The 27228-nt window shown below is 32.5% G+C and overlaps 3 protein-coding genes across 3 annotated transcripts in view; 1 reads left to right on the top strand and 2 right to left on the bottom strand.

Annotated features, from left to right (window-relative positions):
* Positions 1-7025, bottom strand: LOC114327487 (uncharacterized). Its single transcript, XM_028276128.2, has one exon. It carries the CDS (start codon positions 6906-6908, stop codon positions 33-35), a length of 6876 nt encoding a protein of 2291 aa, XP_028131929.1. The 5' UTR covers positions 6909-7025; the 3' UTR covers positions 1-32.
* Positions 7026-15882: 8857 nt separating this feature from the next.
* Positions 15883-16331, bottom strand: LOC126882081 (RUS family member 1-like). The gene is made up of 2 exons (XM_050646917.1): positions 16274-16331; positions 15883-16219 (listed from the first exon to the last, which is right to left on the bottom strand). The coding sequence occupies exon 2, from the start codon at positions 16179-16181 to the stop codon at positions 15900-15902; it is 282 nt and encodes a 93-aa protein (XP_050502874.1). The 5' UTR covers positions 16182-16219; positions 16274-16331; the 3' UTR covers positions 15883-15899.
* A 7857-nt stretch (positions 16332-24188) lies between these two features.
* LOC114327486 (RUS family member 1) overlaps positions 24189-27228 on the top strand; it is a 31641-nt gene continuing 28601 nt past the window's right edge. Inside the window, exons 1-2 of the mRNA XM_050646916.1 lie at positions 24189-24401; positions 24456-24771. Of these exons, the coding sequence (XP_050502873.1) occupies positions 24326-24401; positions 24456-24771 (392 nt within the window). The 5' untranslated portion in view covers positions 24189-24325. The remainder of the gene's footprint in view (positions 24402-24455; positions 24772-27228) is intronic.

Here is a 27228-nt window from a genome sequence, read left to right as displayed (position 1 = left end):
TTTAACATACAATAAAGCGTCCTTACAAAGATTCAATTTGCTTCGTTTCCTAATTCTCGTGTATCACGCCTATTGCGAATAGACCCACGATCCTCAACTTTCCACATACCTTGTTTATCGTTACCGCATGAACCAGGAGGGTTATTTTTTTCCGATGGAACCCAGGTATATACCGCTCTCCTCCGGTTTGAATCACTCAAAGCAGAACTACCAGCAGCAGCGTACAAGTATTCATTAAAATTAACATTCGTGATGCAAACATAATCGCCATAGGGTTGAATCTTCCACATACCTTGTTTATCATTATTGCATGAACCAGGGGGATTGCTATTTTTCGATGGAACCCAGGTATATACCGCTCTCCTTCGGTTTGAATCACTCAAAGCAGAACTACCAGCAGCAGCGTACAAGTATTCATTAAAATTAACATTCGTGATGCAAACATAATCGCCATGGGGTTGAATCTTCCACATACCTTGCTCATCATCACCACATAAACCATGAGGATTGTTATTTTCCGATGGAACCCAGGTATATACCGCTCTCCTCCGGTTTGAATCACTCAAAGCAGAACTACCAGCAGCGGCGTACAAGTACTCGTTAAAATAAACATTCGTAATACATACTTTCGATGCAAATACTATATTTTTTAACGATTCCGGTAATTTATTTTTCAGCTCTTCAAAATGAGACTTCTGTTCTACACTACACATCTGCATCATTTCCTTCTTTGCTGACTCTGATAAATCATCTTTTTTATTGCTGTTGCATAACTCTATAAACTCCTTTATACAATAGGATAACTTCAGTACTGTATCGTCATGGAAGTCGCTTGCTTCAATATTAGTACCTTTATTCAGCAGAAAGTTGATTATATCTAGTCTGTCATATTGAATAGCTACGCAGAGAGGCGTTTGACCATCTTTGCCTTTAGCTCTAATATCAGCACCTTTACCTATAAGGTACTCTACTATATCAAAATTACCCTTTGATGCAGCCCAATGTAACAGTGTCCAACCATCTTTATCAGCATCATTAACGCTTACTCTTTTATCCAAGAGAAGATCTATAATATTTTTATTATTGTTTTCAGCAGCAACATGCACAGGTTTTTTACCAGAGTTGTCTGCAGCATTCATATTGGCCTTTTCATCAATGAGAAATCTAGCACTCTCTAATTGACCAAACCTAGCAGCATAGTGCAAAGATGTCGAACCATTTTTATCAGCCTCATCAACGTTTGCTCCATTTTCCAGAAGAAACTCTGTGATATTCATGTAATTATTTGTAACAGCAAGGTGCATAGGAGTTCTACCAAGTATATCCTTAGCATTCACATTAGCTCCCTTATCAACCAAAAACTCAGCAACCCCCGAATGACCTTTCAATGCAGCCCAGTGTAGTAGTGTGCAGTCATACTTATCAGTAGCATTAACATTCACATCTCTCTCAACAAGAAGTTTTACCATGTCTAGATTACCATTCCAAGCATAATAATACGCACCATGCCTATCTTTGCTTATCCCCTGAGCAATAAGACTATTAATTGTCTTTAGATCATCTTCACTTTTCACAGTAAGTAACAATTCTTTATCTAAGTGTGCCTGCACTAAAGCTATTCTTACTGAATTAGAACTGGCATCATCCAGAGGAGTTCCACCATTGTTGTCTTTAGCATCAATGTTAGCGTCTTTACTTATAAGATACTTCACCATACCTAAATGACTAGACGTTGAAGCACAATGTAGAGGCGTTTTACCATCATTATCTTTAGCGTTAATATCAGCACCTCTATCTATAAGATATCCTGATATATCTAAGCGACCAGTGAAAGAAGCCCAATACAACGTTGTCCAGCCACTACTATCTTTAGCATCTAAGTTAGCACCTCGACTTACAAGATCTTTAACTTTATTAAGACTACCATCTTGTACTGCAGTGAACAATTGCTTATCTAGACTTAATTGTGTTTGTTGTAAATATGTTACAATATCACCTTGTTCCTTATCCTTAGCAACATCTAGCGGTTTTCTACCATCCTTATCTTTAGCATTGATATCGGCTCCTTTACCTATAAGGTACTTTACTACATCCACATGACCATTCCAAGAAGCCCAGTACAGCGGTGTCCTGCCATCTTTGTCAGTATCATTAACACTCACTCCCTTACTGATAAGAAACTCTATAATGTTTTTACTATTATTCTCAGCGGCAACATGTATAGGTTTTTCACCAGTAGTAGAAGTGTCTGCAGCATTGATATCAGCGCCTTTTTCTATCAAGAACTTTGCAACTTCAAATTGATCAAACTCAGCAGCATAGTGTAAAGGTGTCCGACCATTTTTATCAGCATCATCAATACTTACTCCCTTGCTCAGAAGAAACCCTATAATGTTTTCATTATTGTTTTCAGCAGCAACATGTATAGGCTTTTTACCAGCAGTAGAGGTATCTGCAGCATTGATATTAGCCTTCCTATCAACGAGAAGCTGAGTGACCTCTAAACGTCCTCTCCATGCAGCATAGTGCAGTGGTGTATAACCTTGCTTGTCAGTATCATTAATACCTGCTTTCTTGCCAAGAAAAAACTCTATGATGTCTTTATTATTATTCTCAGCAGCAACATGTATAGGCCTTTTACCATAAGGGCCTTTATCTGCAGCATTAATATCAGCACCTTTTTCTATTAAAAACCTTGCAATTTCTAAACGATCTTTGAATGCAGCCCAATGTAGCGGTGTCCAACTGTATATATCTGTGGTATTAACATTAGCATTCTGACTAACAAGACCCTCAACTTTATTAAGATTACCATCCTGTACTGCAGTCAACAATTCTTCATCTAAATCTGATTGTATTTGTTCTATCATTTGTACTATATTTGTGTAATCTTCTTGAATAGCTAAGGCTAAGGGTGTTTTACCATTTTTATCTTTAACTGCAATACTAGCACCTTTCTTGAGAAGAAGTTTGACTGTACTTGGTTTATTTCCTTGTATAGCTAAATGTAAAGGTGTTCTACCGTTATTAGTTATATCATTAATACCACTAAGATCTCTGTTCAAAATAAATTCAATTACTTCAAGTATACTATCATGTTGAGCAGCTACATGCAAAGGTGTTTCACCATCTTTATTTTTAACCTTTAAGCTCGCTCCCTCTTCGACAAGATATTCTACTACTTTCACATGACCATTATTACAAGCGTTATGTAAAGGAGTATTATCACTATTATCTTTCGCTTCTAAACTAGCACCTTGGCTAACAAGAGCCTTGACTCTATTAAGATCATCACCGTTTACTACAGCCAACAATTCTTTATTTAAACCTGACTGTGCTTTTTTCAAAAATTCTATTATATCTACGCAATTCTTTTGAACAGCTAATTCTAAAGGTGCTCTACCGTCAGCAGTTAAAGCATTAATATTAGCACCTCTCTCAACAAGATACTTAACTACATCTAATGAACCCAATTGAACAGCCCAATGAAGAGGCATCCAACTTTCATTATCTTTGGCATTAATATCAGCACCATTATTTACGAGAAGTTTAACTATATTTGAATTATTCTTTTGAATTGCCCAGAACACAGAGGCCCAACCCAGCCTACTTTGAGCATTAACATTAGCACCTCGTCTGATATTGTCTTTAACTTTGCCAAGATCTTCTTTTTCTACAGCAATCAATAACTCTCTATCCAGATTTAATTGTGTTTGTTTTAAAATTTCTACTATATCTGTGTAACCCTTTTGCTCAGCCAACTCTAAAGGTATTTTACCATCTTTATTTTTAGCCTTTAAACTAGCTCCCTTTTCGATAAGATATTTTGCTACGTTAAAGTGACCATTATTACAAGCATTATGTAGAGGAGTATTATCATTATTATCTTTAGCTTCTAAATTAGCACCTTGAGCAATAAGATCTTCCACTTTATCAAAAGTGCCCTCTCGTGCATTGATTGACAATCCTTGATCCATCTGCGCTCTCTTCAAAAGCTTTATCATATCTCCTTTAGTAGCTAAGTCTAAAGGTGTTCTATCATTCTTATCTTTAGCATTGACACTAGCACCTCTATCAAGAAGAAGTTTTGCTACGTTCAACCTTCCTGCTTCAACAGCAAGATCTAAAGGCTTTTTATCATCTTTGTCTTGAGATTCGATGACAGCACCTTCATCAAGAAGAAATTGAGCTATATCCAAATTACCCCCTTGAGCAGCAAAATGTAAAGGCGTTCCCTGATACGTTATCTCATTATTAAATTTTGCACCGTTACTAATAAGAAGTTTGACCACACCCCATTTACCTGACTGAGCAGCATAAAGTATCGGTGTCCAATCACGCCCGTCTTGAACTTCGATACTTGCACCTCTGTCAAGAAGGAATTGAAACATATCTAAATTATCCTTTTGAGCAGCAAAGTGTAAAAGTGTATGACCTTCCTTATCTTGAGCATCAATATTAGCACCTTTATCAAGGAGGAGCTTTACTATACTCCATTTTTCTGACTGAGTAGCAAGAAATATTGGTGTGTAACCAAACTCGTCTTGAACTTCGGTATTAGCACCTCTATCAAGAAGAAGTTTAACCTTATCAAATTCACCAGCCTCGGAAGCAAGATGCAACAGTGTTCTGTCAAGTTTACCTTGAGCATTTATGTCTCCACTGTTTGGAACCTCTGAATGTATAGAACTCTCTTGTGAATTAACAATAGAACTCACATTATTTAATTTATCAATACTGTCTGAATTATTTATTTTATCTATTTCGTTAGTTAATAATATCTCTTTGTCAGTAAATTTTATAGTTAATGTTTTCATTTTAGGTTCTTTATAGAAATCCTTAAACCGTATAATACATAACTCGCTTGCTTCTACATCAGCATCAAAGACATTGGTAACTATCAAGTCATATTTATCATGAAGGTAGGTATACTGCCCTGCTTTCTTAGATATAATTAGCTTATTCCCTTCTTCTATATCTTGAGGTGTTACTACAATGATTTTTTCATCAGAAATAAAGAATGAAGACTTTAAATCTAAATTATCATCTATTTCCACTGCTGCACTATCAAAAATAATTTGTAATTTCTTATACCACTTATTTATAAGTGCATCTTTCAGCCTGACTGTTATTATATCTTGTTGCAAGCCGGTAGCTGATATAGATAACTTAATTAATAAATCACTTTTGTCTTTAATAACTGTTGGTATCGGTTTTATACTCAAATCCCTATCTACTTGTTGCACCAACTGATGTAAATCTAATGTACTTCTTAAACTTTTCTTTCCATTGACATCATCATTAATCACTACTTCTTGAATAGGGAAGTTTTCAATATCAAGTGTTTCATAACCTGAAGTAATTGCACATACATCGTTTCCGCTTAGAACAATATTTCTTCTCCCACTTGCATTGAGTTCACTACATACATCTCTCCTCATAGAATCCGCAGCATTGCTTCTCCCTCTATTATTTAAATAACTATCTAAATCTAACTTATTTTTTGACTGATTTAAAAAGGTGTGCCTTTCAACATCTTCAACTATAGCAGATATTCTACTTGCTATTTGCTGACTATTTTCTTCAGTCAATATTGACTGATAGTCTACTACAGTTTGATTATAACCATTTAATTCTTGTATGCTACGTCTCTTGCGAGTAGATCCACAATCTTCAATTTTCCACTTAAATTGATCATTATTTCTATTTGAAGGCCAAGTGAACACATACCGCCTATCCCTGTCACAATTGTTTAAGTGGTACATACAATCATTATTAGGTGAGTACAAGTACCTTCCATACTCAACATTTTTTAGATACACATTACCACCATCAAGCTCAACTTTCCACTTGCCACTGTTTCCTAGCTTTGAAGGCCAAGTAAATACATACCGCCTGTCGCTGTCACAATCGTTTAAGTGGTACGTACAATCATCATTAGGTGAATACAAGTACCTTCCATACTCAACATTCTTTAGATACACATTATCGCCATTGAGCTCAACCTTCCACTTAAATTGATCACCATTTCCATTTGAAGGCCAAGTGAACACATACCGCCTATCCCTGTCACAATTGTTTAAGTGGTACATACAGTCATTATTAGGTGAGTACAAGTATCTTCCATACTCAACATTTTTAATACATACTTCTGATGAAAATACTGCATTTCTCACTGATTCTGGTAATTTGTTTTTTAGCCTTTCAAGATCAGATCTTTTTTCTAAACTGACCTTAGAATAGTCACCCATCTCCATTGTCTCTTTAATATAATAAGCTAATTTAAACGTTGCACCATCATTCTTTGGTATTTTGTCAAACGCAGCTATATAACCTGGAATAAACTGACCAATATAATGGTGACTGCGTATAAACCTTAATATTCCTCCTATACCTACACTTGAATATGTGTCATTTACAGCTTCCTTAATTGCTTCATTAAACAACCTTTCATCGAAATTATAAACCTTATCTATGAGTTCAATAGTCGAAGCACTACGACTATGCAGTATACCCTCCTTTAGCACCTTTTTGGCTGCACTTTTTATTGAATCTCTTAAACTACTTATACAAGACTCTACCAATCTTTTTGCATTAGATGGAATATTTGCTTGGTTAAAAACTTCCTTCTTTAAAAATCCAACCTGTTTTATCATTTTAAATGCGTCATTACTTTTAGTCTTGATCCTGTTACAAAGAAGTTCAATTACACCTGAGTCATTATTGTAAGCAGCTAAGTACAGAGGTGTTCTACCATCGTTGTTTTTAGCCTCGATATCAGCACCTCTATCAAGAAGAAGATTAATTATGTTTTGCTTGGCTTCTTCAACAGCCAAATGCAGGGGTGTTTCACCCTCCTTACTTCTAATTTCAACGTTAGCACCCTTATCTACGAGAAAGCTAACCATATCAAGATTGCCGTAATGAACAGCATAGTGTAAAAGCGCCCAATTATCATTGTTACAACTAGTTAAGGCATTAATGTCACCTTTCTTCTCTAAAAATGATTTAAATATACTTTCGCTTAATTTCACATTACCGTGAAAATAATATATGTGATATAATAATATGATACAACGCATGAATGTCAATTTTGACGTTTCACATAAATTATTATAAATTCAACATGCCAAAAGCAAAAAATTTTGTTCCGAATAACCCTTGAACATTGATAAATCCTCAAAAATTGAATAACAGATTTCTTAAGTTTGTTGCATATTGTAAACATTTCAAGCAACAAGCTTTTGAAATCTGTTATTAATTTTTTTCGCACAATTATTTATCAATGTCCTCGGGTTATTACTACTGAAAACAGATGGAACTTAACATCAACGAAAAAGATGTGCAAAAACTATTAAAAGAACAGTGAAGAGCATGGGCGCCAATATGTAATGAACAAAACTAAAAAGAATGAAAGAATGGGAAAAGCAAAGTATTTTTGAAATGTGTAAAGTTTTTTAATTTCCTAGCTGAGCGCTTTCGGCTTTACAAGGCCATCATCAGAGCTGTGGTCAATGGTTTAAAGTACTACCAAAAAGAGAGAGGATTCCAACTGCCAAAAAATTTCTTGTTTTTTTATAATAAAAAACTTTGGTTGTTGATTGAAAATTTTAATTCAATTTTAAGAAGTAATCGTTCTACAATATTAAAACACCTAGGGCAGCACATGATACTTTCCCTTTTAAGGTATTTTTTCAGTGTCATAAGTGTATACAAACTATATCAGTCTTTTCATAATGTGAAAAGGTTGGGAAAAAGTTGAAAACTTTTGGAAAAGTTGTGTCCGCATCCTCAGTAATATAGAGGCACAATTCAAAAAAGTAGATTTTTGGGAAATCATGTTTAAAGATTCTGGTTTCCAACATTATAGCTATTTTTCAAATAACATGCTTATTATTTAAGTTATAAATGTGAATTTTGGCAGATTTGTTATTTGATAATTTCACTATAAATAGCAATGAGAAAAAAATATTAATATAAATATATATGTTACAGTTCAAGTTGATTATCCAGTTGGAGTTGACTCCAACTAGTTGGAGTCAACTCTAACGGCTGGTTTCAGTAAAAGTTGATTATAAATATAAAATGAAGATTTATATTCAACATTTACTAGTAAAAGTAGACTAAAACTAGGAAAAGTATACTCTTCCCAATGCCATTTAGTAAAAGTAGATTCTGATTCACACAAACAGCCGATTCTAGAAATTAAATGTTACTGTTACTGAATATGTTCAAATTAGTCTAGGCTGTATCGTCGCCCCCGTTAGGTAAATTACTCCGATTCGAATTTTTTGCACAAACTTACTCAAAAAGAGGTCCTTATAACAAATCTACTGGGTGCCAAGGCAGTACCTTGATCGATAAATTGTTTAAACAATTATTTTTAGACAAATTCACAAAAATAATTTTTTCACTTCGAACATTTTTTTTAGATCATTTGGGTTATTCTGAGCAAAAAAAGGTATTTTGTGATTTTTCTCTAAAATTGATTGTTGTCGAGTTATACGCGATTTAAAATTTGAAAAATGCGAAAATAGCCATTTTCAAGGCTTAATAACTCGGTTAAAATTCATTATTATGAAAGTCAGAAAGTGACCAAATCAAAGTTTATAGCCCCCTCTACAAGATCCAGCAGAAATTTTTGTCACTATTTTATTACTAAGCTTTATCTTTAATTATTAACAATGAGCGCTAAGTGCGTATTAGGCGGCCGTCAATGGTGAGTGCTAAAGAGATGCACCATTCCAGCCGTCCAATGGCGAATCTCACTCGCACTCACATTGACGGCCGCCCTCAATACACGGTTAGCACTCATTGTTGATAATTAAAAATAATATCTTATTAATGAAATAATGATAAAAATTTCTTCAGGATCTTATAGAGGTAGCTTTAATCTTTAATTTTTTTTAGTTTCTGACTTTCATAATATATAATATCGTATGGCATTTTTGCCTTTCAGACAGTTCCGGCGCCAATTACATCTTTAACCCTGTTTCAAGTAACTAGTGTCGATGTACACTAGCCCAGGGGGACCGACGTCTTAACGTGCTCTCCGATGCACGGTGAGATGGCTCGTGTCATTATTGGAAATGAAAATGGTTTGTCTTTAGCAGGGCTCGAACCCACGTGCACTGGCGTATGAGGCCAGCGATTATGCCGTTACTCCACGGCCGCTCGCTCGACTTTCACAATAATTATCTTTAACCGAGTTATTTAACCTCGAAAATGGTTATTTTGGCGTTTTTCAAATTTTAAGTAGCTAATACTAGACAACAGTCAATTTTAGAGAAAAAAAGGCCCAACGGATCTAAAAAAAATTTGTACGAAGTGAAAAAATTACACACACCGGCAAAATTAGCCGAACACCTTAAAAATGGGACATGTTTGATGTCTCGAATTTCCTAAACCTGTTGTCCGATTTAAGTGATTCTTTTAGTAAGTTATAGCCTTACGAGTTAACAATATCGGTGTAATAATATTGTTGCTAGACAGGTACATGTCATTTTATACCGGGTGTTACAATCATACTGTCTTTTTTCTTAAAGTTCGGAACACCCTGTGGAATATTCTAGTATATATAATATTTTAAAATTAAAACTCGATTGTAGGCTTTCTTAACATTTTCTTTTTTGATTCATTTGCTTATGTTGGAAAATAAAAAAGTTATGTGCTTTAACAACTAGTCATGTTTTTTATCAATAAATCCTCATAGTAGGGGAGGAAAGTATGCTAAATTTGCAGTTTGTACAGATGTCTCCTATTTAAGATTTTAAAGTAACCCCCCAGCCCACCTCCGTCGGGATCGTGTTTGGTGCCATTCAGTAGATTTTTGAAAAATATTGAATAGGTGTATTTTGCAGTTTTACGATCTGATGTTCATTTCGCGAAATATCGCAGGGTTCGTATTTAAAATTTTTAATTTACCCCCTCCCCTCTCCGTGGGGTGTCACGAACCCCCACGGAGGTGGGGTGGGGGATTTATTTTAAAATCCCAAATAGGAGCCCCCAATTTTTATTGCAGATTTGGATTCTTCACGTAAAAATAAGCAACTTTTATTCGACACATTTTTTCTAATTATGGATAGATAGCGCTATAATCGGAGAAAAATGATTGTTTCAAATGGAAAATTAAATTAAAAAATGAAAAGTCCCCCACTTTATGGAAAATTTAATTCTGATTTTAGCACATACTCTTCATAATCTAATAGGTTCCCATAAAGCTCGAGTAACTGCAAATTTAGTATACTTTCCTCCCCTACTATGAGGATTTATTGATGAAAAACCTGGATAGTTGTTAACGCATATAACTTTTTTATTATCACACATAAGTAAATGAATCAAAAAGAAAAATGTTAAGAAAGCCTAAATCTACAATCGAGTGTTAACTTTAATATTTTACATGTGCTAGAATCTAGAATATTCCACAGGGTGTTCCAAACTTTAAGAAAAAACACAGCATGATTTGTACACCCGGTATAAAATGATATTTACCTGTCTAGCAACAATATTATTACAACGATATTCTTAAATAATAAGGCTATAACATACTAAAAGAATCATCCAAAACGGATCAGTGGTTTAGGAAACTCGAGACATCAAACATGTCCCATTTTTAAGGTGTTCGGCTAATTTTGCCGGTGTGTGTATTTTTGCGAATTTGTTTAAAATCTTTGTTTATCGCCAAACGTCACTAAAATCATTCATTATTGTACTCATTTGCCCTCATTTTCGACAGTAAAGTAACACTTTGTTGTATTGAAAGAAGAATGTTACTTTACCTGCCGCGATAATTAATCAAATTAACAGAGATTGAATGTAAGTGGTCAATGGCAGCAATCGATTATTTATTTGAGTGAAACTAAAATTTATTTACTTTAATTATTAAAAATATTGTACAAAATTTATCTTATTATTGATAAAATTTAGGTCAAAAAGTAAAATTCTGTAGTGTTTCGCAATTATATTCATACAAAATAAATCAAAACTTTACAGATTTAGTAATTAGGTAGGTATACAATATTGATACAACTATCGATTAAACATCAAATATCATGCAAATATATTGGCCATCATGCAAAAGTCATCTGTGATTACTGTCATTACTGTCATACGAATTTTTTATTTCGTCTAAAATTAAAAAAATTTCCTCAAAGTTGTAAGTAAGTGTTAATGTTTTTTATGATTGACGATACAATTTTGTACGCACCACCTCAATACTCTTTATCGAACGCGTCTGTTCCTCTGCTCGTAATATCAGACTCGTTCGATAAAGTGTCACTTTACTGAGTGACTTTACTGAAATTGGTTAAACAATTTTTTGACCGCGGTACCGCGTGACACCCTGTGTATTTGTTATAAGGATTGTTATACGGATGTATTTCTTTGAGTAAGTTTGTGCAAAAAATCGAATCAGAATAATTTACCTAAGGGGGCGACGTTACAGACTATACTAATAAGTAGTTGAAACGGTCAAAACAAAGAAACGTACACTCATTAAAAATGCACTTGAGATTCTCGTATAATCAACATTTACTGAATCGATCCAGGAAGAGTCAACTCCAACTAGTAAAAGTTGATTTAAATTTTTAAAATCAACTTTTACTGCTCGTTTCAGTTGGAGTTGACTCCAACTAGTTGTCTAGTAGTCTCTAACTGAGAATCAACTTGAACTGTAACATATATATACACTGGTATTTTAGGCGTTAACGCCCTTCCGGTAGGGATCTATGGGGGAGTATCACCGAGCCACAAGCCCTTATCCCTTGCCGTACTACTCCCTCATAGGCCGATCAGACGCCCGCATATTCCAGTCTAAGCGCCAGATTCATATTTAGAATTTTATACTGATGCGTTAGCCTTTTTGTTTTCCGATGACCTGGGTGGGCTCCAACTCACATACCTCACGGCGAAGGGAAGTGGCGGTCAGCCACTAGTCCCACTGAGCTGTCTGATCGACTTAAATTAAATACAGTAATACCCCGAACTTACGCGATAGGTGGGACCGAGCGATAATCGCGTAAGTCGAATTCGCGTAAGTCGGGGTATAATTTCGTATGTGTATGTAAATATTACTATTTCAAGTATTCTTAGATATAAAACAAAAAATCCCTTTATAAAAGTAGCAAACACCCACTCCATTAGACAAAACTGTAGATAAGAAATACCTAATACAAAATAAAATCATTGATTCCGAGTGAAAAGTACAAAGATGTATAATACATTGGATGAGCAATAGTGTGTGGGTAGTAATTCTATCTCGTCAATAATTAAACGATTGTGTGGCGCTTAAATAATGAATCGACAAGATTTTAAAATCGCATATCAAATAACAAATCGACAAGATTTGAAAATCGCGTAACTCTGGGTTCGCGTAAGTCGCGGTATTTACTGTATTAGTATTAACTTACTTACGACTTAAATATTAATATAAATAAATTCCATTAATTTCATGTAATTGAAAAAAAATACTTTCAATTTAATCCCATGTAGTACAAAAAAACATAACAGAAATAAGGAATTGTTTAAGTTTGATCCCTTATATTATTAATGCCCTGTAACTGTTTATGCACAATAGCGATCTATTATGAATTAGACCCATTTATTTATTATATTTTGCATAGTATAACGGCTCAACTAAAAACTGTTCTGTATAATACAAAATGTTAAAACACAAACTCACCAGGATTTTCGTCATAGAAAGACATGTTACTGATTGCTCCCTTGTAGCAGTAAAAACTATAGGTGGCCGGGGAGAGTGAGAGAGAGAGGCACAAATATATTTACCAAACTATTCATGTTCTTTTACTCCCTCTGTCAACACTAACCAGTACATAATTTCATTTTGTGCCCTTATCATTTAAAATCACAGTTAACACACATTTTGAGTTGAGCCCTTATATTACTGAGGGGGTGGTGTGAACTAGCCATTTTTGTGTATACTTTATTTTAATGAACTTCGTAAAAATTAAGTAAATAAGATGCTTATTTCCATTTTCGGTAAAGCAATTAATGTGTATTCATTATTTTATTCATGCAAACATATGTGTATTTGTTAAATTGGGAGTATATATTTTAAAACCAGAACCCTGCTCCTTGTATGTTTTTTATAGGGATCATATTCCATAGGGACCATGTTTCTCATTATAAAAAAATCTAAGAAATTGTATGTGTGACATATAGCTTCTAGGCTAGGCCATCTTGGTCCATTTCTGTAATCCTACATAGTTAACAGGGCCGTGCCGTGCTATGATGCGGTGAGGCAGTCGCATCAGGCGGCATCGTAAGGGGGCGGCATAATCAGTAAAATGAAAATAGGTACATAAAAATAATCATAGGAATAAGAAAGGGTGTGCAGAATAGAATACCTACTTGAAAAATATCAGAAGGCTTTTAACTTGCCCTGCACGTGCCACTCTTTAAACTTAGTTTTAAAAGTGAAGAAAGCGTCTTCTTTTACAGAAACAACAACCTTTTTGTATTATAGAAGAACTGTACACTTTTTTCTGGTTTTACAAATCGTCGGGAAGTTCTGAAAAAACCATGTTCAACAACTAACTCTAAAACCGTTGGGTGCGATACTATATAATAATATAATGCATTATTCGAAATAATAGAAGATTCAGAATTCAGTCAATAAAGGTTCAGAAACTAAAGTCAAAGCACTAGGATTAGCAAAAAATATTAACAATTATTATAAATTTATATGCGGTGTAGTTCTTTGGCATGATATTTTATTTCATATAAATTCAAACTCGAAGATATTGCAACATGTAACTATAAATCTGTCAGATTGGGTAAAAATGTCAGAAACTATAGAAAAAATGAAAAGTTGCAGACACTCTGGCTATGACCAAAAGAAAATTGCTGCTAATGAAATTGAAAAAAAATCTTGATATAAATTCCGAATTTCTAGCTGAAAATAAAATTCGGACCAGGAGAAAAAAGCGTCAATTTTATTACGAAAAATCTGTGGATGAACTCTTAACAGAGGGCGATAAATTTAAAATAATTTTTTTCATCTATCGCTTTAGACATTGCCATTAATTCTTTGACTGATCGATTTTCGCTTCTAAAAATTCATAAATAAATAAAGTTTTAAATTGAGGGAAATGATGATACAGCACTAGAAAAATATTGTATGAATCCACATTCAATACTTTCAATAGAAACTGAATCGGATATAGGAAAATGATCTAGAATCTAGAAGTATTGCGTGATATATGCCAAATGATACCATACTCCATAAAAATTTTAGAGGTTTTGAACTCTTTGTGCCAAGATAAACTAATTTCTTTATACCCAAACATAGTTATAGAATAGAATAGAAATGTGCTTTATTGTCACTGAAAATTTTACAATTTTATGGACAAAGCTAACATAGAGTCAAAAAAATATAGTAATAAGAAACAGGGTTGGCAGGTTTAAACCAACATGCTTAAAACCTTGGTTTAAACCAACTGGTTTTTTTCTTTAAAAAACCAGTTAGTTTAAATCTGGTTTTTTTATTTTTATTTTTTTTACTGAGCCTCCAAATTGGTGTTTTTATTTGAAGTTTTTACTACAGCTGCCGCAAATGAAGAAAATTAAGATAAATATTCTATTTTTTACATTTGAACTTAGAATTTTTTCTTAGAATTTCTTAGAACTTAGAATTTAGTTATTTTGAATATTATAACGTTTGATGATGTTTTTTTTGTTATATTAATTTTTTGTGTGTGTAAATAAAAATAAAAGTTGTCTTAATCATTTTTTCATTGTTTATTAGTTAGGTAATTTTATAAAATAATTTATTCATTTTTAAAGTTTGTAGACTTATTATACATGGAACAAGTGGAACAAGATCTGAAAACACTTGAGATTACCCACTGGAAGAACAAAGCAAGGAACAGAACAGAATGGCGGAAAATCCTAGAACAAGCCAGGACCCAAGAAGAGTTGTCGAGCTACTGATGATGATGATGAGACTTATTATACTTTTTATCAAAAAAACCTGGTTTACACCAAATAAACCTGGTCTAAACCAAAAAACCTGTTTTTTTTGGTTTTTTCGAAAAAAACCTTGATTTTTGCCAACCCTGAAGAAATACAATTTTCTGAAATTAGATAAATCGTCATAATTAAAAAAAATACAAGTTAATAAAGTAAAGCAAAAACAAAACCAATATATTGCAAAATTAATACAAATTGCAAATTGAACATTCAACATAATAAAATACAAACATAAGAACTAAGTTATGTATAACGAATTTTTATTAACACACCCTCTGTCTCGGTAGCTAGTGGGGAAAGACGTTTTTTACAATTAAAAGTTATTAAAAACTATTTACGAAGCTCCATAAGACAAACAAAACTGAAAAATTTAGCACTCATTTTAAGAGTCCTCCCTAGCTGCTACTTTAGACTACACCAATCTGATTGACGAGTTTGCCAAAATTACAGTCAGAAGGGTAAAATTGTAATTTTTGTAAATATTATTTAATGTTAATACATATTTCATTTAATTTAAAGTACATATGTTTTGTTTTCAAAATAAAAGTTTTCGTTCATTTTGTGCAGCTGCATTTAATAAAAAAAATTAGTGTGAATATTTAAAGAGCAGCATTTCGAAGACTTGCATCATATTGAAAAGATGTACCGCACGGCTCTGATAGTTAAACATGATTTAACAGCCTAGCAGCTGTTAGAAAATGTGTTGATCCCAAGGAACCAAAATAGCCTGCTAACACAAAATATATGTTGGCTCCAAGGCACAAATATGGCCTGCTGAGGCAATATCAGCGTTGGTCCTATAGGACCAATGTGGCAGTGACTGTGCTAATAGTATTGTGATTGAGTTTTTTTTATTGATATCAGTTAATCTCCCAATTATTTTACTGGAGTATGTAAATATTAATATGTAGTTACCCTTTCCACCAAGCAAAAACGATTCTTCCTATCATACCCATTCCATCTTTCAGAATCCATGTCACTGCTGCTGATAAGGCGTTGGCTTCTTGATTTCCTACCCCAACACCTTTCAGGATAGATCTAGTAGTAAAAGCTCCAATAATAGTACTGCAGAATGCCTGTGCTGTATCCCATACTTGATAGTTCCAGTAGTCTTCACTAACGCTTTCAGGATAACCAACCGGTAGAAATATCTCACGAATAAAATTAGTAACACTTCGGAATGTTAAAGACATAGATCCAGTCTTATTTATATGTTTTATTTCATTTTTACCTACAAAAAATTAGGTTAATTGTATCATTTATACTTGTTGAATATAATTTTTACCAGGTTTTTTAATATAGAACGTGGCATCTCCTACAGAAATATTCTGTTCAGAAACCAGAATTCAGCTCACTATCCAAAGACCTCCCCTGTCCGTCTGCTGATCTTAGATAGGCGAGCCTGTCCTTTCTTTTTATGAGTTTATCCTCAAAGACCTCCCCCTATCCGCCTCTCCGTTTCTAGGAAGGCGAGCGAATAGTATAGAAGGGCTTATGCCAATCTTCTCCTTTAGCCCTACTTACATAGACTGCGCGGGATATCCCCATGTATCGTTCACTAATGAACACGTCCAGGGATATTCCGGGTCGGAAGAGGGGGTGGTTTTAGTTGGTAGGCGGCTGGTTATGGGGGGCACGCGGGACGCATGGACCTACTCTGGTCTGTGGGCCCTAGCGTGTTCTCCTCTCCTGTCCGAGTCCAACAGTACTAGGGACACCTTCCCTAGTCTGCTAAGAGCGTTCCACCTCAATCAAAAAAAAAAGGTACTCGTAACAAAGTAATAAATATTTATTACCCTAATAATATCTAATCCAGCACTACAGGCCCTTGACGACTGACCATAATACCAAACATAATTTAAATTTTTAGTAAATTGTAAAAAAAAAAATTCGTTGACCTGCAAAATATGCTAAGCGGTATTATCTAATTAGAACCTATTCCAATAAAAGGATAAATTTATTAAGGAGTAAATGGAAACGTTTCGGGAACTCGAATTTATATTCCATAAACCGGGATATTCCTATAACAGGGATTCTAATAAGCGGGTTCGACTGTAGTGACTAATAATGCTAGATTTCTAATGAAGATTTTTCATAGAACGGCTTTTTTAATTTTTTTAATATTTTAGACAATTATTCCTAGGGTGTTTCTTAATCGTTTTACATGTCTAAAATACCTATTACATTTTTTGCGAACATCCCTATTGTAGTGACTTTTTAAATAGTTTTTAAAAGCGACAGGTACGTAATAGCTGTAAATGTTTCAGTATCCTAATAAAAATTTCATAGGTACCTACCTACATATTTGAAAAATTTAAAATGAACCTACCAAAATAGTATGTAATGCTTTGATTTACATAATTTGATTATCATCAAAATTTCTACCAATATTTAACTAATATATTGTTTTCTTACTCTGTTTTGTTGTATTTTAATATTTCAATTCTACAAAAATCAAAATAATTTGGTTAAATTCAGAACTGTCAAAAGTTTAAAACGTTTAGTTAGTCGATCTTCCCACATGATGCATGTGTGAAGATGTGGGTAAGAGTGTGAGATGATTGAATTTGAATACTAACCACGCTAACATAAGCGGGTCCGAACCCCAATAGAAACTTTTATTTTTTTATACATTTTATGATTGTAAGTATATTTATTATATATTTTTTTTTTCAGAAAATACGTATTTAGTTAAAATTTTTCCGACAATTATTGTTCAGAAATCATTTGTGGCATTTTTCAATGTGATTGTGTGTGTTTTAGGCCCGGTCTTTTCACCTCCGAATAACTATTTATTGGGAAGTTTATCCGGCAGATTACATGTAAATCTGTCAAATAAACCTCCGAATAACTTTTATTCGGAGGTGAAAAGACCGGGCCTTATTCTTTTATTTTTTAATTTTTGGTATTGTCTTAATAACAATTTTTGAAAAGTAGTAAGTATTAAAATTAGTTTAATATTTAAATAAAATATAAATAAACTATTTAAAGTATATTAATTTCGTTGAAATCATATAATAGAAGTATATGATTACGTGCGTACAAAGTACACACACATTCTTTTTTACTTCTGTATGATTTTTTTTTCGCATACTTATCGAGAAGTTTGCCTCATAATAATTATTTTTTCAATATTTAAACCCTAATTTGAACTACAAAAAAAATTTATTGTCATGGCAAATGTCTATGCAGACCAGTAGCCACTCCAATTTTCAAGAAGAAGTTCTTGACCTAGCCCCTAGCTTACTAGCTTCAGTACTTCAGTGTTTATTTGTTATTACAAATATACAAAGATGTTATTTATTAATTACAAATTTGATGGTTAAAACTAAACCACTATAAACAGAAGTTGTTATACATAGTTGTTATTGATTTTCTTTAATTTATCAGTTAGGTTAACCACGCATTCAATTTTTACTGTACTACTTTTCATTTTTGATAATAATAATACCGCAATGAAAAAATAAACATGAATAAAATTGAATAAACATATCTTCTAATTATTCTGGAGAAGTAAAAAGACTATTTGTACAATAGGCCATTTCAAGACTTTGACGTTTATGACACTAATTGAAAGCTGGAAGGCAAACATTGAAATTATTTCTATTTATATTTGTACCGCATTGAGTTTCTTAAGTTTTTTACGTTTAATAGTTTTTTTATAAAATAGTTATTGTTGTTATAAAATAGTGGTCTATATAATTGTTTTTATATAATAGTTTAATCGTTGTATAATAGTTTTTTATAGTTGTATTTTCCGAACATTTTGCTGTTGACTTCTGTAGCTTCCAGCTGTAGAAGTACTTTAACGACTGTATTTAGTTGTAAGCAGTGAATAAATAAACATAAGTAAATATTTTCAAAAGCTTTTGGTATATATGTTACAGTGAAAGCTGAATATTAGTCAAGGTGTACCGTCGCTAGTGATTGTCGACCTTCACTGAAATGACCAGTGAATGTTGATAGTAGAAAATAATATATATCAGCTTTCACTAGGGAAGGTGAACCTTCACGGAATCAGCCTAGGGAATGTTGAACATCTGGCGGATGTGCACGGCGGGCGAACGACCTTGACCTGTCGTCAATTTAGTTTACATTTTTAATACTTTTATGAAGTTTAACTTGTTTGAACGTATTTAATACCGCATAGTATAATAATTAGTAATTTTACATTTAAGCCTGCAAGTATCTTTTTATTTGCAGATCCCAGTTTAATACTTGTCCAGTAAACATTATAAAAGAAGATGAAATTCCAATGGAAAAGACACTTACTTTACGAACAGTTGCTACTACTCAGTCAACCGGAAGTGGGCAAGGATTTTTTAAGTGCAGTTGTAACAAGAAGTGCCAAACAAAGAAGTGTTACTGCATAAAAAACAATGTTTTATGCAATTCCAAATGCCATAAAGCATTATCATGTTGCAACAAATAATTTTATTATTGTTGACTATAGTATTTTCGTCTCTATTATAGTCTTTAAATTGTAGACTATAGTTTCACGTTTTATTTTGTTCTTATTTGTTCATCTTTCAAGTTCTAAATTTACTTTTGTTATAAAAGTATAAGTGATTTAAGATTAGTCTTTTATTTCTCTCTAACTTTCCCTAGACTGTTGTAGAGGAGGTTGTCATTCACTATAGGAATTGTCAACCTTCACTAGTGGATGTTGATCTTGTTTGTACGTCTGTGTAACTTTCCCTAGACTGCTGTAGGGGAGGTTGACGTTCACTAAGAATGGTCAACCTTCACTAGTGAAAGTTGATCTTGTTATTTCAGAATTCAACTTTCACTAAGATGCCCAGCGAGAGTCGACCGTGACTAGTAAAGGTTAACCTTCCCTGAAACGTCAACTTTCACTGTAACATATAGATCCATTTTCCCTCAAGGGGTATGAGTTAACCTACAGTAGAAAAACTTTTTCAAGGGTGACAACATGGACAAATATAGTTACTTACATGGACATAGTTTTTTTTGTATTTGGAGCTTAGTAATAGTTTTTACACAGGTCAACAAATGAAGGCATTCAAGAGTTTAAATTCTTACAAATATTTTGAGGTAGGATTTGTATATAATTGTGGAGCTATAAAAATAAATAATTTCATCATAGTGGTTCACCCCAGATATCTTAAAAAACTGACCTTTTAAAGAATTTGTACAGTCGGAAAAATGAAAGAATACCCATGAACGGTCACGTCAAACAGGTACAATCACATATTTTGTATTTGCTGTTCTTTTTCTATAAATAACAAACGATAGAGATTATGTTAATAATATGTGATCGTTCATGGGTACTCTTTCATTTCTCTGACTGTACCTGCAGTGAAAAAATTTCAAGAGAAGAAACTGAGAATCTGCCGGAAGAGGTGAAATGTTTTTTGATTTTAGACAACGCTCCTGCTCATCCCTCTGAAAATATTCTATGATCAAAACATGGCAACTTTAGTTGTATGTTTTTGCCAAAAAATACATCGCTTATTCAACCCATGGATCAGGAAATAATTTTAGCAACAAAATGAATATATCGCAGAAAGTTTTTAGATGAAGTAATTGTATGATGAAGATAACACAGAAGATACAAGAGGGCAGCATACTTTGCAAAACTTAACTGTTACAATTTGTTAAGTTTGCTACAGCATGGAAAGGCAGTTATTAAGGGGTTACATAGGTCTTGCGGGTAAAAAAGTGACTTTTTAAAAAAATTATATCTTGGAAACTAAAAATTATTTTTATTTATAATTGGAACATGTAAAAGTATAGTACACTCAAAAAAATTTCAGCCAAATATATTCATTTTTGTAGAGTTGACTGCAATTTTTCGACAACAGCCCTTTTTTGCGGTGAGCAGCATAACAAGTCCAGTCTCATCTGAAATTTCTTGTAGTTTATACCTCTGGTTAGTGAATGAACAAAGATTTTTTTATTAGATGAGGTCATTTTTGTTTTATCAAAAAAAACTACTTTAAAAATGAGAAAAATTGGGGTCAAAAATGTGTTTAAACTTATGAAAAATTTTCAAATTTCATTTTTTTTAATTCCTTCGTTCATTTACTAGCCAGAATTATAAACTACAAGAAACTTTTTGATTTCAAATGAGACTGGACTTAGTTATGCTGCCCACCACAAAAAACTTAAACTCTACAAAAATGAATATTTTTGGCTGAAACTTTTTTTGAGACTACCTTAAGTACTATACTTTTACATGTTCCAATTATAAATAAAAATAAATTTTAGTTTTCGAGATATAATTTTTTTAAAAAGTCACTTTTTTACCCATAAGACCTATGTAACCCCTTAAAAAAATGTTTGATGGCCAAGATGCATACATATATTTAGAAGGAAAGTTCCTAATTTCTGTAGTATAATACATAATACCGAAGAGGAAGTAGCTCTAAGAGCCGGACTCGACTTGCGATTTGTAGTCGTGAAGATTGAACACATTCTTTCAAATAGAAGTCAATCCATGATTATTTAGTTACAAATGGATTGACTTGTATTTGAACAATGTGTTCAATCTTCCTGATTACAAATCACAAGTGGAGTGTGGTGCTAATAACACCAAAATATTCCATATATGTCCATAGAAGGTACACAGACATTGAAAAATTCCTGGAATATCCCCGAAAACACATTCCCTGAACATCCCAGGAAAATCCTGTGTCAGCATTTTAAACATTACCTGAATGTCTTATTGGAACATTCCATGAATGTCCACGAATGTTCTTTGGACATTCAAAATATATTTTGTAGACATTCCCTGGATATACCAGAAATACAGTGATGAGCGCTCTAATAACCTGCAAAATAGCACAAAAGATGGAAAACGTATTAAGTAGTGAGATAAAAAGAAATGAAACTAGTCGAGCTGGGAAATTTAGCGATATTAACTTATACATTTAGATTGTATCGATTGTGTACCACCTTCAGACGTATCAGACGAGTTTGGAAACTACCACTGTCACAGTGACAGTTTTAGTTGATATACTCCTCTGATATGTGTAAAGGTGGGAAACAATCAATATAAAATAAAATTTAAAGGTTAATTTCGCTAAATTTCCCAGCTCGACTAGTTTCATTACTTTTTATCTCACAACTAAATATGTTGCCCGTCTTTTGTGCTATTTTGCCGGTTATTAGGGCACTCATCACTGTACATCCTTGCTGATGTGACAATACCTCCTATCTGTTTTTTCATGAGTTTTGTAGGAGAGATGGAAAAACATGTTTTAAGGTCACCTCCTGTGTTCATATGTAAGTTTTGACTTGTTTTGTAGTTCATAGATAGTTTAATTTACTACAAAACAAGTCAAAAAATATCATATGAAAACAGGAGGTGACCCTAAGACAAGTTTTTAGTCTCACGAAACTCATGAGAAAACAGATAGGATGTATTATTACATCACTGACGATATGTGGCCATACCAATTAATACATCCTTGATAAATATAAACATTTTTATTGAACAAAATCTTTTCATACATTTTTTTAATGCAATTTACTGATATTCCTAAATATTTCAAAAAAATGTGTCACATTTGCTTTGTAAACCTTTCTTTTGCCTTTCGTAGCCACATATTCCGTTTCCTTCCTGGGTTTTTGTAGACCACTTCTCTCAGCTGATTCTAAAAAAATAACATAAATGGTAATTTTTCTATCCTTTACAATTAACAATCAGAAGAAATATTTACAGGTAATAATATGCATAAATAATAATATTTTGTATTTTGACAATGACGTCTGATTTGGAAGTCGAAAGATTAATAAAATTATTTTTTAAGTTAAATTGTGGCTTATTTCCCAATTAGAATAGTTAATTACAAAAATGCCTCAAATAACTAGCTTCAGAACAATAAATAATTCGTTTCATACCAACATTCGTCCAAAGTCAATTATACCTGTAGTATTTCCATGAAAAGATTCTTTAAGTGAATTTTGCATAGTTTTCTTTAAAATATCTCTATCAGGCCAGAACACAAATTTTTTTTAACCTAAGACACATTATATACAAAGTATTTTTGAAATAAGTTGATACCGGGTAGGGTGAAATACTAAACCTATATCCCAAATCTTTATAATCTAAGTTTAAGCTTAGTTTAGCTAAAGTAAGCAATACTTGATCACTTGGTGACAAAACAGTATTTTGATGGTATTTGATAAATGGTGTAATATACTTTAAAGCTATTTTAAAAACATTGTAATTTGCTAAACCAGTATAATTTTTAGTTTTGGCATCATCATTTTCTATACTTTCACAAGATAAAGCTAATTTCTTAAGCTGATATTTAAAATCCTGTGTTAATGTTAATGACATAAAATGTATTTGTTAATTTTTCCATTGTAATATATGTTTGACTATTTGGCAAAATCTTGTCTTCTACTAAACTAGCTTTTATACCAAATAACTGCTATCTACCACTAAATCCACTGTTTCTAAATCTACTAAAGTAACAGTAATGTATCATTAATGAAAAATGTGTAAAATCATAGACCTACCTAGTATTTGTAGAATATAAGACAGTCCAGTGTCTTATAAATCATTTCAAGAGGAATAAAAAAGCAATTTTTTCTTGTAGGTACCCTTTTCTTTTAATTCTCCTTTGGTACCTTAATTCCCATTTTAGATTTTGGGGAACTCATTTCACTGTGTTTATATACCCCATATTTATTGAAGGAACCCAATCTGGATTGTTATTATCAGTTAAGTCGGCTGGTTTTCCTACAAGATTAGACTGTTAACATCTTCAAAAATCGTTAATGTTCAAATGTTGTAACTTACCAGATATAAGATGATTACAGGGGAATTTCCATTTTGCTAGTAAAATCTTTATATTTTATTGCATTTTACCATTGTTGTTGTCTCTCAGATGATAACTATAACTTATTTAGTTAAATTGGTTCAGTTTTGTGCTTAGAATGTAGCACTGATGGTAAGTGGTAAAAGCTAACTTTATCACGATTACTTTGCATTTCACACTTCAAAACACAACACCAATGAGGCATATTATCTTTCTAAATTAATACTTCCAGAGAAAATGTTAAATTAATCTTTGTACAACAACTAAAATGATCTAAAACCATAAGAACCTGATAGAATAATATTCAATGTTTGCCTTCCAGTAGCCATATTGTTTTAATTTTGACAGCATCTTGGAACTTGTAAATATTTTTTTACTGCAAAAATGATTTGAAGTTGTGTTGGTTGGTACATACGTTGGTATTACTGGTTGTCATTATTGTCAAATAAAGTCAAAACTCAACACGAACACGTACGAAAATTTGAAAAATGATTTCTGTCAAAGATAAAAAATATAATACTTTTGTTTTCTAATTTTTAAAAAGAATGGAAAATTGTGAAATTCTGGTTTCTGAACAGAATATTTCTGTAGGAGATGCCACGTTCTATATTAAAAAACCTGGTAAAAATTATATTCAACAAGTATAAATGATACAATTAACCTAATTTTTTGTAGGTAAAAATGAAATAAAACATATAAATAAGACTGGATCTATGTCTTTAACATTCCGAAGTGTTACTAATTTTATTCGTGAGATATTTCTACCGGTTGGTTATCCTGAAAGCGTTAGTGAAGACTACTGGAACTATCAAGTATGGGATACAGCACAGGCATTCTGCAGTACTATTATTGGAGCTTTTACTACTAGATCTATCCTGAAAGGTGTTGGGGTAGGAAATCAAGAAGCCAACGCCTTATCAGCAGCAGTGACATGGATTCTGAAAGATGGAATGGGTATGATAGGAAGAATCGTTTTTGCTTGGTGGAAAGGGTAACTACATATTAATATTTACATACTCCAGTAAAATAATTGGGAGATTAACTGATATCAATAAAAGACTCAATCACAATACTATTAGCACAGTCACTGCCACATTGGTCCTATAGGACCAACGCTGATATTGCCTCAGCAGGCCATATTTGTGCCTTGGGGCCAACATATATTTTGTCTTAGCAGGCTATTTTGGTTCCTTGGGATCAACACATTTTCTAACAGCTGCTAGGCTGTTAAATCATGTTTAACTATCAGAGCCGTGCGGTACATCTTTTCAATATGATGCAAGTCTTCGAAATGCCGCTCTTTAAATATTCACACTAATTTTTTTTATTAAATGCAGCTGCACAAAATGAACGAAAACTTTTATTTTGAAAACAAAACATATGTACTTTAAATTAAATGAAATATGTATTAACATTAAATAATATTTACAAAAATTACAATTTTACCCTTCTGACTGTAATTTTGGCAAACTCGTCAATCAGATTGGTGTAGTCTAAAGTAGCAGCTAGGGAGGACTGTTAAAATGAGTGCTAAATTTTTCAGTTTTGTTTGTCTTATGGAGCTTCGTAAATAGTTTTTAATAACTTTTAATTGTAAAAAACGTCTTTCCCCACTAGCTACCGAGACAGAGGGTGTGTTAATAAAATTCGTTATACATAACTTAGTTCTTATGTTTGTATTTTATTATGTTGAATGTTCAATTTGCAATTTGTATTAATGTTGCAATATATTGGTTTTGTTTTTGCTTTACTTTATTAACTTGTATTTTTTTTAATTATGACGATTTATCTAATTTCAGAAAATTGTATTTCTTCAGGGTTGGCAAAAATCAAGGTTTTTTTCGAAAAAACCAAAAAAAACAGGTTTTTTGGTTTAGACCAGGTTTATTTGGTGTAAACCAGGTTTTTTTGATAAAAAGTATAATAAGTCTCATCATCATCATCAGTAGCTCGACAACCCTTTTTGGGTCCTGGCTTGTTCTAGGATTTTCCGCCATTCTGTTCTGTTCCTTGCTTTGTTCTTCCAGTGGGTAATCTCAAGTGTTTTCAGATCTTGTTCCATGTATAATAAGTCTACAAACTTTAAAAATGAATAAATTATTTTATAAAATTACCTAACTAATAAACAATGAAAAAATGATTAAGACAACTTTTATTTTTATTTACACACACAAAAAATTAATATAACAAAAAAAACATCATCAAACGTTATAATATTCAAAATAACTAAATTCTAAGTTCTAAGAAATTCTAAGAAAAAATTCTAAGTTCAAATGTAAAAAATAGAATATTTATCTTAATTTTCTTCATTTGCGGCAGCTGTAGTAAAAACTTCAAATAAAAATACGAATTTGGAGGCTCAGTAAAAAAATAAAAATAAAAAAACCAAATTTAAACTAACTGGTTTTTTAAAGAAAAAAACCAGTTGGTTTAAACCTTGGTTTAAACCAAGGTTTTAAGCATGTTGGTTTAAACCTGCCAACCCTGTTTCTTATTACTATATTTTTTTGACTCTATGTTAGCTTTGTCCATAAAATTGTAAAATTTTCAGTGACAATAAAGCACATTTCTATTCTATTCTATAACTATGTTTGGGTATAAAAAAATTAGTTTATCTTGGCACAAATAGTTCAAAACCTCTAAAATTTTTATGGAGTATGGTATCATTTGGCATATATCACGCAATACTTCTAGATTCTAGATCATTTTCCTATATCCGATTCAGTTTCTATTGAAAGTATTGAATGTGGATTCATACAATATTTTTCTAGTGCTGTATCATCATTTCCCTCAATTTAAAAGTTTATTTATTTATGAATTTTTAGAAGCGAAAATCGATCAGTCAAAGAATTAATGGCAATGTCTAAAGCGATAGATGAAAAAAATTATTTTAAATTTATCGCCCTCTGTTAAGAGTTCATCCACAGATTTTTCGTAATAAAATTGACGCTTTTTTCTCCTGGTCCGAATTTTATTTTCAGCTAGAAATTCGGAATTTATATCAAGATTTTTTTTCAATTTCATTAGCAGTAATTTTCTTTTGGTCATAGCCAGAGTGTCTGCAACTTTTCATTTTTTCTATAGTTTCTGACATTTTTACCCAATCTGACAGATTTATAGTTACATGTTGCAATATCTTTGAGTTTGAATTTATATGAAATAAAATATCATGCCAAAGAACTACACCGCATATAAATTTATAATAATTGTTAATATTTTTTGCTAATCCTAGTGCTTTGACTTTAGTTTCTGAACCTTTATTGACTGAATTCTGAATCTTCTATTATTTCGAATAATGCATTATATTATTATATAGTATCGCACCCAACGGTTTTAGAGTTAGTTGTTGAACATGGTTTTTTCAGAACTTCCCGACAATTTGTAAAACCAGAAAAAAGTGTACAGTTCTTCTATAATACAAAAAGGTTGTTGTTTCTGTAAAAGAAGA

This window comes from Diabrotica virgifera, chromosome 3 (assembly GCF_917563875.1).
Source record: "Diabrotica virgifera virgifera chromosome 3, PGI_DIABVI_V3a".
Taxonomy (NCBI): Eukaryota; Metazoa; Arthropoda; class Insecta; order Coleoptera; family Chrysomelidae; genus Diabrotica; species Diabrotica virgifera.
Note: the sequence above shows the minus strand (reverse complement) of the source record. Positions and strands in the feature narration are given on the sequence as shown.